Genomic DNA, 9,742 nt, shown 5'->3' with positions numbered 1-9,742 from the left:
ACCGGGCGCTGCCTGTGCCAGCCCGGCTGGACCGGCCCGCGCTGCCACAGCCGTAAGTGCCACCTCGGGGGGGTTGTGCTGCACCAGTGCCCGGGCACTGTGCAAGGGGGGAGGGGGGCATGTTTAAGCAAAGACATGAAATTCGGGTTTCAGCACAGCTGTAAGCAGGGATGTGAGGATCTGCTGCCCCTCCCCATCCCAGTGCTGAAAGCGAAATGGCAAGTTAAGATCTTCATAGAATCATAGAATCATAGAATCAATCCTAGGGTTTGGAAGGGACCTCGAAAGATCATCTAGTCCAACCCCCCTGCCAGAGCAGGGTCACCTAGAGTACATTACATAGGAAGGCATCCAGGTGGGGTTTGAATGTCTCCAGTGAAGCAGATCTTCTGTTCCATTTATGTTAAGGGGAACAGAGGATCATCTCCTCCTTTCCATTCTTTCTTCCACTCTTCACTGGATCTGGCCCGATGAGACTGACCCTAAAAGCCTGGCTGCAGTCCTAAGCTCCAGCACATCATTACATCTGTCACTGGGCAGGCTCCTGACATCACCCTGTCTGTAAATGTAACACAGACCCTGGCAATCCCTTTGCTATGAGGACGTGTTGAAAAGGCTCTTGGCCTCACCAGGAGCAGCAGCAGGGACCTGCATCGAGTATCAGCACGCTGAGGAGAGACCCACAACATTCTTCCCTGTGCTGGGGTCATGACTCCTCAGCCTGGTGCATTCCTTATAGTCCAGTGCAAAAGGCTCATCTTAGAGCAACACCAAAACTTGCCAGGGAGTTCTGGCACAGGGAAGCTGCCCATGCTGTTCCTGCCATCAGCTGCTCCGTTGGGTGAGCAGCCAGATCCTGCCACATCCCCAGGCACCTTGTGTCACCCCCTGCCACAACCCCAGAGCCACCAGCACAAAGTCCCCATCCCAAGGCAGCATTAAGCTGCCAGGGTGGAGGTGGCAGACAATGGGTTGTAGAGAACGGGCATCCAGGAGTTTTGGATTCCAGATGCCCCCATTGTTCTGACCATAATATCCTGGGGACTTTCCTGCCTCACCCTGCCCACAGCTGCCTGCACCAATCTCACCCACAGATTAATTTGTATAATTTCTTTCAATACAAATTAATTTTAAAAAAAACCAAAAACACCCACAAACACAAATTAATTATATATATGTGTGTGTGTGTATATATATATATAATTTTCTGAACAAAGGCTAGAATTCCCTCCTTGCCTTCCCTCAGAGCTGCATTCCAAAGTGACTGCAAGTGCAGACATCTGCCCAGCTGGGCAGGGTGCATTGAGCTCTCACCCAGTGCCTGTACAAACATGGCCCTTGCGTGGACAAGGGACTTACCAGGCTGGTTTTGTTTCTGGTTTTTTGCATTCATTCATGATACAGAAGTGAAAATGAGTTTCACAGCTCTTGCTCCTGCAGTGCTCACTGCTGCATAGTTCTGGTACTGCACCCACTGTGTTTGGCACCACGAAAATACCTTCACAGGCTGGCAGAGGCCACCAGTCTTGCCACAGCCCTGCTCTGGCTTGGAGGGAATGAAGGGGATGCAAATAAAGTGAAGTCTGTGCCTACAGGAACGGCAGGGAAGAACACTCAGGGCACCATTTGTGTGTAACCTCTCTCCTGTGCTTGTATCTCTGAAGCTTGCCCAGAGGGGAGGTTTGGGGCACGCTGTGAGGAGCACTGTGACTGTGGGGCCAACGTCTCGTGCCACCACGTCACTGGTGCCTGTGATTGTCCCCGCGGCTGGAGGGGCCGGCGCTGCGAGAAAGGTGAGGCACCTCCCTTGTCCTGGCACCCTCCCACAGCCTGGGAAGTAGAGAAAACGTTTTTAGTAAGAACTTCAAGTTGTGGCAAAGGCGCCAGCCTGGCTTGGAAGAGGCTTCTGGGCTGAGTGCTGCCCAGGGCAGGAGCTGGCCCTGGGTCTCTCAGGCCTTTTGGCACTTGGAATGCGACCAGGAGACTGACATCTCCCTGCTTGTTTTCCCACAGCCTGCCTGCCAGGTTCCTTTGGGAAGAGCTGTGCCAGCCGCTGCGCCTGCCCCCCGGGAGTGCCCTGCCACCACGTCAGCGGCCGCTGCGGCTGCCCGCCCGGCCTGGCGGGCTCGGGATGCGAAAAACGTACGGAGGAAGGGGTGATCCTCTTACAGTCGCCTGCTGACAGGCCCTGGGAACATGGCAGGTCGAGCAGTTGCTGCGTAAAATAGAGGGGAGGGGAAAGAAAAAAGGGAAAGAAAAACTGGAGGCGGCCCTGCCAGCAGCGAGCTGTGCCAAGGAGCAGCTCACGTTCTGGCCGCTGGGTCTGTGCCCGCCCAGCGTTAGCAAAGCGCAGGGAGCCAAGTGGGAAACCAGAGCTCTGTGTTTATCCAGGGGATTAGCAATAAATCAGTATTAAAACGAGCTCCTGTGGCTCTGAGCAAGTCTGGAAGAGAGAGAGGCATGTGAGCGAGGTCGAGCAGTAGGGGACACTTACCCAGGGGACACTTACCCAGGGTATGTGCCATGTCTGGGGGGATGGAAGCTTGCAGGAATCTGGGGGTAGGCAGGGCCAGCATTTCAAAAGGCACCTGATGCCTTTAAGTTCTCAGTTTGTGTTTCAATCCAAGTCTTTCCTGGACTCAAGGAATCATTTGCATGTGGCTCCCTTTGCTTTCTGGGTGGCAAAGAACTTCCACTGTCACAAGAGGCTTCCTATGTCCTGGCTTAAAATAAAAAGGGGGAAAAAGAAAAATAAAAAGTCTTGCCCAGAGGAGGTGAGAGAGCAAACAGTAAATCTGTGTCACGTTGGTGCCCTCTCTGCAGCCTGCCTGCCCGGGACCTTTGGTGAGGGCTGCTGCGTAAAATAGAGGGGAGGGGAAAGAAAAAAGGGAAAGAAAAACTGGAGGCGGCCCTGCCAGCAGCGAGCTGTGCCAAGGAGCAGCTCACGTTCTGGCCGCTGGGTCTGTGCCCGCCCAGCGTTAGCAAAGCGCAGGGAGCCAAGTGGGAAACCAGAGCTCTGTGTTTATCCAGGGGATTAGCAATAAATCAGTATTAAAACGAGCTCCTGTGGCTCTGAGCAAGTCTGGAAGAGAGAGAGGCATGTGAGCGCATTCCTTACCCAGGGGACACTTACCCAGGGGACACTTACCCAGGGGACACTTACCCAGGGGACACTTACCCAGGGGACACTTACCCAGGGGACACTTACCCAGGGGACACTTACCCAGGGTATGTGCCATGTCTGGGGGGATGGAAGCTTGCAGGAATCTGGGGGTAGGCAGGGCCAGCATTTCAAAAGGCACCTGATGCCTTTAAGTTCTCAGTTTGTGTTTCAATCCAAGTCTTTCCTGGAGTCAACGAATCATTTGCATGTGGCTCCCTTTGCTTTCTGGGTGGCAAAGAACTTCCACTGTCACAAGAGGCTTCCTATGTCCTGGCTTAAAATAAAAAGGGGGAAAAAGAAAAATAAAAAGTCTTGCCCAGAGGAGGTGAAAGAGCAAACAGTAAATCTGTGTCACCCTGCTGCCCTCTCTCCTGCAGCCTGCCTGCCCGGGACCTTTGGTGAGGGCTGTGGGCAGATCTGCCAGTGTGCTGGAGCCACCCAGGAGTGCCACCCTGTCACCGGGGCCTGTGTCTGTGCCCCCGGCTTCCACGGCCCTGCCTGCCAGCTGGGTGAGTCCTCACTCTCTTCCTGACTCCTTCACGGACCTTTGGCTGCTCTTCCTCCCGTGCTTGTAGTGCCAGTGCTGGTGTGAAGCCATCTCCCCATGGCATGGGGCCGGGCACAGGAGGAGCCTCAGCCTGGGGAGGTGCCAGCTCGCTGGGGCAGCTTCAAAGCCCAGGTTCTCATGGGTTGTCTTGCTTGGTTTCTTGCCCTGGCTGCCTCTCTCCTCCTTGGCATGTCTGAGATCCATGCTGTTCTGTTGTTAACCACTGCCCAGCTCTCCCAGCCTGGGGCAGGAGCTCTGAAGCATCAGGAGCCCATCAGCTGCACCAGCCCAGCAACAACCCTCTTCCTGCAGCACTGCCAGCTTCCTCCCTGATGGAATGGCTGAATCCACAGGGAAGGTTTCTCCAGAGTGTCTGAACCTTGTTCTCTTCTCAGGCACTGAGGCCACGGTTTCTCTTTTCCTGCAGAGTGCCCCCCTGGGTGGTACGGCCACAACTGTGAGAGGCCGTGCGAGTGCAGAAACGGGGGCCGGTGTGACGGTGCCACCGGGAGGTGCCACTGCCCTGCTGGCTTCATCGGCGCGGACTGCGGCACCGGTGAGTGCTGGGGCAGGGGCAGGAGGGTCCACAGCAGCTGAGCTGTATGGCACAGTTATTTCTCCACCATGAAGGGCCTGACACATCAGCCTTCTTATCGTGCCGTGCTAGCAATGCTCTGCTTCTCCAGCAGAAGGAAACCTAAAGGCCAGTGCCGGGGCTGCCAGCCCTCCTGCCTCCCTGTCGCTCTGCTCATGTCCCATGGCAAAGTCCATCCTTTTGAGCCTTTGAATGTCACCAGCTGTGACCAAGGCAGCTCAAGGTCTTCCTCCCACCAGGTTGTCCTGCTGGCTACTATGGCAAGGACTGTGCACAGCTCTGCTCCTGTGGGGACGGCGCTTCCTGTCACCCTGTCACTGGAGACTGCATCTGCCCTCCAGGGAGAACAGGTCCTACCTGTGAGCAGGGTAAATATCAGCGGCAGGGTGGTGTGTCCTGACGAGCAAGCAGTTCAGGCAGTGGCTGGAAAAGGTCCTGAGCAAGAACCTATGTCCTCACCCTGAGTCCTCTGCCTGCATCTGGGTGCTCCTGCCCCATGCTGTGCTGTGGTCCAGGTCCCCACTGCCACCTCCTCTTGTCCCCCAGGCTGTGAGAAGCAGCGGTACGGGATGGGCTGCCAGCAGCCCTGCTCCTGCCTCAATGGGGGGCTGTGTGATGCAGCCAATGGCTCCTGTGCCTGTGCGCCCGGCTGGACGGGGACATCCTGTGAATTAGGTAAACCTGCCTTTGCTGCAGTCCTGCACCAGTCCAGTAACTGGGGAGCTCACTCTCTTTCACGCTGGGTCCAGTTTCTGTTACCCTGCCTTCTCGTGTTGGAGCCCTCAGAGCACAGGAGCAGGGCAGGGCTGGCTCTCCAGCCACTGAGCAGCTCCATTGCTCCATCTTCCCTGCAGAATGCCCGCCGGGAAGGTACGGTGCCAACTGCCAGCTCCCCTGTGCCTGCCTGCACGGGGCCACCTGCCACCCAGGGACTGGAGCCTGCGTCTGCCCCGCCGGCCACTACGGGCCCCTCTGTGAACACCGTGAGTTGTGGTGGTGGAAACACCCTCGGCTTTTCGAGGGGGAGGTTGTTCCCTGCAGGGAGAGAGCAGGACCATAGGACAAAGGCTCTGGTGGCACGTTGTGTGCACCAGTGGGTGGTTCCTTCTCCTGGTGTTGACAGCAAACCTTCCCATGTAGCAGAAGGAGCTGCAGAGAAGGAAATTCCTGATCTCTGCATGAGACCCATGGGTAGAGCGGTGCTGGGCAGAGGCAGCCAAGCACACAGGGCACTGCTGTGCAGCTCAGGGCTGGGTAGCCAAGCAAATGCTTCAGAGCTGAGCTGCTTCGGGGCTGAAACAGTTTGAAGCTGAACTGCTTCAGAGCTGAGCCACTGTGCTCTTCACCAAGACTCTCTGGTAGCCCCACGGGACACTTCTCGATGAGACAGGCTCTCTGCTTCTCTCTGCTGGGCTGATGGAGGCTTTGCTGCAGAGCTCGACTTGAGCTGAGCCTGCGCTCGACCCATCCCAGCTGTAGTGAGCTCTGTGCTTGGCTCCATCCCAGGTTGTCCCTCGGGCTTCCATGGAGCTGGCTGCCAGGAGAGCTGTGACTGTGAGCACGGGGCAGGCTGTGACCCAGCCACGGGCCTCTGCCAGTGTCCTGCTGGGTTCCACGGAGAGCGCTGCCAGACAGGTACCTGTCCTGCTCCTGCTTCCCAAGTAACGGGCAGGATCCCACAGTGTGACCCATGTGCCATATCTCACCTCTCCAAACAGGCTGCAGGGAAGGAACGTACGGCGAGGGGTGCCAGCAGCTCTGTGACTGTGTCGGCAACGCGTCCTGTGACCCAGCCAGCGGGCACTGCCGCTGCCCCCCGGGGAAAACCGGCCCCAAGTGCGGCTCAGGTGAGTCTGGGAAGGTGAGAAAGGGGATGGTTGCAAGATGTGGAGTAGAAGCCCTGTCCTACAGTGGACACAAAACTCCTCTTGTGGGTGCTGAATTCTCACAGAAGGAGCTTTCTGTTTTGTGTGTCCCCACAAAGAGTAAGAGGGCACCTGACCAGTGGCAGTCACCTCATCAGCCTCTGCTTACAGTTGCATCTGAATACAAATGCACCCCCAGCCTCCTGTGCTCTTGTGCTTAGCTCAAAAGCTGAGGCTCAAACACTGAAGGAACATCTAGTTGGCCTGGAGATGCTCTGGTGTCTTGTATCACCAGAGCTCGAGAGCAGGCTGGGACAGGGGACAAGGCACAAAGCTGCATCTTGCAACACACCTCCTCTGCCCACCCTGCCTGCTGCACGGGGCATGGCTGAGGTCTCTGCAGCCCTGCAGCCCCTCTCTGCCCCTCTCCAGACTGCCAGCCAACCAAGTATGGCCCTGACTGCAGCCTGCCCTGCCAGTGCCCCCCCAGCAGCTCCTACTGCAACGCTCGGAACGGCCAGTGCCTCTGCCTGGCCGGCTACACGGGACCCACGTGTCGGGAAGGTAACGTACAGGCACAGTGAGTACCAGGGGACACAGGCAGGGGAAGCCCAAAGTAACAGCAGCTTCTGGGGGAGGACCCTGGGGGACCTGTGCTGGGCCCCTGGCTTGTGCCCTGCAGGGCTGCTTTTGGTAGTGGTCCTATCAACTAAAACCAGTAGAACAGTGTGGCACCATCTTATTCCCAAGGCCCTCATCTGGTACAATTTGCTCACCATGACCCCAGCCACAAGGGAAAGCACAGTGGTGTGAAATGAAGCTGTTGAGCAGGATAACCCCAACCACGCCCCTGGTAAAGCCACAACACCAAAGCCCACTGGAACAAAATGATCCCGTGCACTGACCACAGTGGAAAACCCCCACACCTTATTTGTGAGCAAACCTGCTGGCACCGCTGGGTGCTGGGGGACGAGGGGCAGGACAGTCTGAGTGCTTTGCAGGACGGTCTGAGTGCTTTGCAGGATGGTCTGAGTGCCTTGCAGGATGGTCTGAGTGCTTTGCAGAATGATCTAGTTGCATTGCAGGACGATCTGGTTGCTTTGCAGGCCACCCACCTCATCTACCCCCAGCTGAGCATCCCTCACACCCGCCGCAGGTTGAGCACTAGGTCCTGTGCCACTGGAGCTCCCTTGGTGCCACCAAGCAGCCACCTGAAGAAGCCAAATGACCGACTTAATGAACTTGTTTACAAGTCACATGAACATGTATCATTTTCTGACAAAGCTGCTGCTTTCAGAGCTGCCTGAGCCAGGCTGAAGCACAGAGCATCACCAGCTCCCCACAGCAGCCGGGCACGGGCACATGCCCTCAGCCAGACACCAGCAGGGACAGGTCAGAAGCGACTGGTTCTGGTCAGTGGACAAATTGCTGGCCTTCATCTTCTAGGTGCTGAACTGGAGGTGGGAGCTGAAATTGTGGTCAAAAATAGTTATTTATGCAACAATATTTATGGGAAGATGTACAGCGGTATTGCCACAAATGACCCAGAGATCGTGCCTCCTGTGGCAGTACCACCTCACTTGAACTATTATTGGTTTTGTTTGTTTAATTTTGAGTTCACAATGGTTTTTTTTAACTGTAACTTATAGTTTGTCATGGGAACAACAGCTGTAGTTCCTGCCCCAGCTCCCCTGCAGAGCCGGTGCCCACAGCCCAGCCCTCCCCAGCACCCCAGCTGATGTCCCCAGCACTAGGCAGTGACCTGCCCACCATGAGGCTGCTCTCCACAAACTCTGCAGGGCTTTAGGAGCTGGGTTTTCATACCAGGAATGTCTCGGTCCATTGGAGCTGCCTGTTTTCCCCTGAAAACTAAGCCTAAACTAGCTTAGTGCAGATAGACACAGAGCCCTTGCAAGGTCCAGTACATACAAATCCTTATTTAAGTGTGTGCACCCCAGCCCTGGACCCTCTGTTATTTTTCCATCCCAGTTGAGCCCAGGAGCTGGGCAGGAGACAGAGGCAGGAGCAGCCAGGAGGCTGCAGGTGTGGAGTCACAGCAAAACCCAGCCAGTGCCCTTCATTTATTTGCACAAAGCTCTTGGGGAACTGGAGCCCGAGAGCTGAGAAGGTCACAGGAACCAGGCTCTGCGAAGGAGACGGGACGGCCCCGTCCCAGCACTTCTGCCTCTGCTGCTGCTGCAGCACAGCCCTGCCCAGGCACTGGCCTTGCAGTTATTCCCAAGGGGCCAACTGAAAATAATAAAAGAATTGTCTCTTTTCCTGATGGAATTTATTTTAATCTGTATATAACTTGTAATTTTTTTTTTGCTAATTCTTTTCTTATTTTATTTCTTCCTTAACAGTATTTTTTTTTTTGCATTAGGTATCATTATTGTGAAGAAATGATGTTAATATAAGTCTGTAGTGAAGGACCAAAATGGTGTAATTAAGATTGTATGTTGTATGATGGATAACCAGGGAGTAGGAAGAGTTTGTCCACATGCCAAATGACCCTGATCAATCCTGCTGGTCTTGCTGCCGATTCTCCAGACAATCAGATGTTTTGTTGCATTTGCCTTGAAGTGCCCCTTGCAGGAGGTGCAGGTTTGTTCCTTTCCTTGGCTGGTTGGGAAGCCAGTGCAGCCTCTGCCCTCCCTGTGCCACCAGTGATGCCACCACGATGGCAGTGATGCCACCACTCTGCATGGCCAGAGACTGAGGTGCACAGAACCACTCTGCCCCCAGGCCCTGCTCCAGGAAAACAGAAACATAGCCTGGCCTTAAACACCAGGAGAGATCTGTCCTGTCCCGTTACAAAAGCCTGAGCTGCAGCTCTGTGGCTCCTGGCAGCTGCTTGGAGGAAACCCTGAGCATGGGGCTGCAGCAACTCTGTACCTACATTTTTTTTATACCATGACTTTTTTCCTGTTCTGTTTCCTAATACAGTTTCTTTGCTTCCTGTTTTCATGTAGCTGCTGTCTCTCTTTTTGGATCCCACTGATGAAAAATTTTGATTCTCCCACAGTTACAAGAAATAAACCCAAAGCCTCACTGAGTTTCTATTTATCTGGTGTCCCTTGGTCAATTACACTTGAGTTGTGCTGCAGAGGTTTAAGTCAGCTATTCTGCAGGATTGCTGCAGAGATGTGCACATGTGGAGAAGGAGCAGAGGCCAGAGCAATGCTGCCACCAAAGGGACATTTATTGAAGCTCCTAGTGGGGATCCCTGGCTCCTTGCTGTTGATCCCACACGGAGCTGTGTGCTCAGGGACAGCCACCACCCCAGGCAGGTTAAACCCAGAGACCCATTGGTGCTGCTGATGCTTTGTGCCATTCCCCTTTGGGCAAGGAGAACACGCGTTCCACTGGGGCCAATGGATTTATTGTGGTGGTGGGGAAATATATAAAATAACAAAAGAGGAGGGAAAAACTGGGTCCAGGAACAAGCCCAGCTTATAAAGTTCCTAAAAATTCTGGATTCAGGCCTGCTCTCCCCATGCCCACAGGAGGTGCAGCAGGGATGGGGATGGCAGCTTCAGCCACAACTTTCCAAGCGGAGCCAACACCCTGGC

General features: G+C 55.0%; 2 protein-coding genes across 2 annotated transcripts in view; one reads left to right on the top strand and one right to left on the bottom strand.

Moving 5' to 3' along the window:
- The window catches only part of MEGF6 (multiple EGF-like-domains 6), an 84,105-nt gene extending 77,122 nt beyond the window's left edge, over positions 1-6,983 (top strand). Inside the window, exons 26-37 of the mRNA XM_010005284.1 lie at positions 22-52; positions 1,665-1,793; positions 2,014-2,142; positions 3,541-3,672; positions 4,138-4,266; positions 4,545-4,673; positions 4,852-4,980; positions 5,160-5,288; positions 5,812-5,940; positions 6,024-6,152; positions 6,603-6,734; positions 6,853-6,983. Of these exons, the coding sequence (XP_010003586.1) occupies positions 22-52; positions 1,665-1,793; positions 2,014-2,142; positions 3,541-3,672; positions 4,138-4,266; positions 4,545-4,673; positions 4,852-4,980; positions 5,160-5,288; positions 5,812-5,940; positions 6,024-6,152; positions 6,603-6,734; positions 6,853-6,983 (1,458 nt within the window). The remainder of the gene's footprint in view (positions 1-21; positions 53-1,664; positions 1,794-2,013; positions 2,143-3,540; positions 3,673-4,137; positions 4,267-4,544; positions 4,674-4,851; positions 4,981-5,159; positions 5,289-5,811; positions 5,941-6,023; positions 6,153-6,602; positions 6,735-6,852) is intronic.
- A 328-nt stretch (positions 6,984-7,311) lies between these two features.
- Positions 7,312-9,742, bottom strand: part of ARHGEF16 (Rho guanine nucleotide exchange factor (GEF) 16) — an 11,084-nt gene continuing 8,653 nt past the window's right edge. The window contains exon 15 of the mRNA XM_010005283.1: positions 7,312-7,381. Within this exon, the coding sequence (XP_010003585.1) occupies positions 7,312-7,381 (70 nt within the window). The remainder of the gene's footprint in view (positions 7,382-9,742) is intronic.

Source organism: Chaetura pelagica, unplaced genomic scaffold, assembly GCF_000747805.2.
Source record: "Chaetura pelagica isolate M959 unplaced genomic scaffold, ChaPel_1.0 scaffold159, whole genome shotgun sequence".
Taxonomy (NCBI): domain Eukaryota; kingdom Metazoa; phylum Chordata; class Aves; order Apodiformes; family Apodidae; genus Chaetura; species Chaetura pelagica.
The sequence above is the reverse complement of the archived record's forward strand: the minus strand, read 5'-3'. Positions and strand labels throughout refer to the sequence as shown.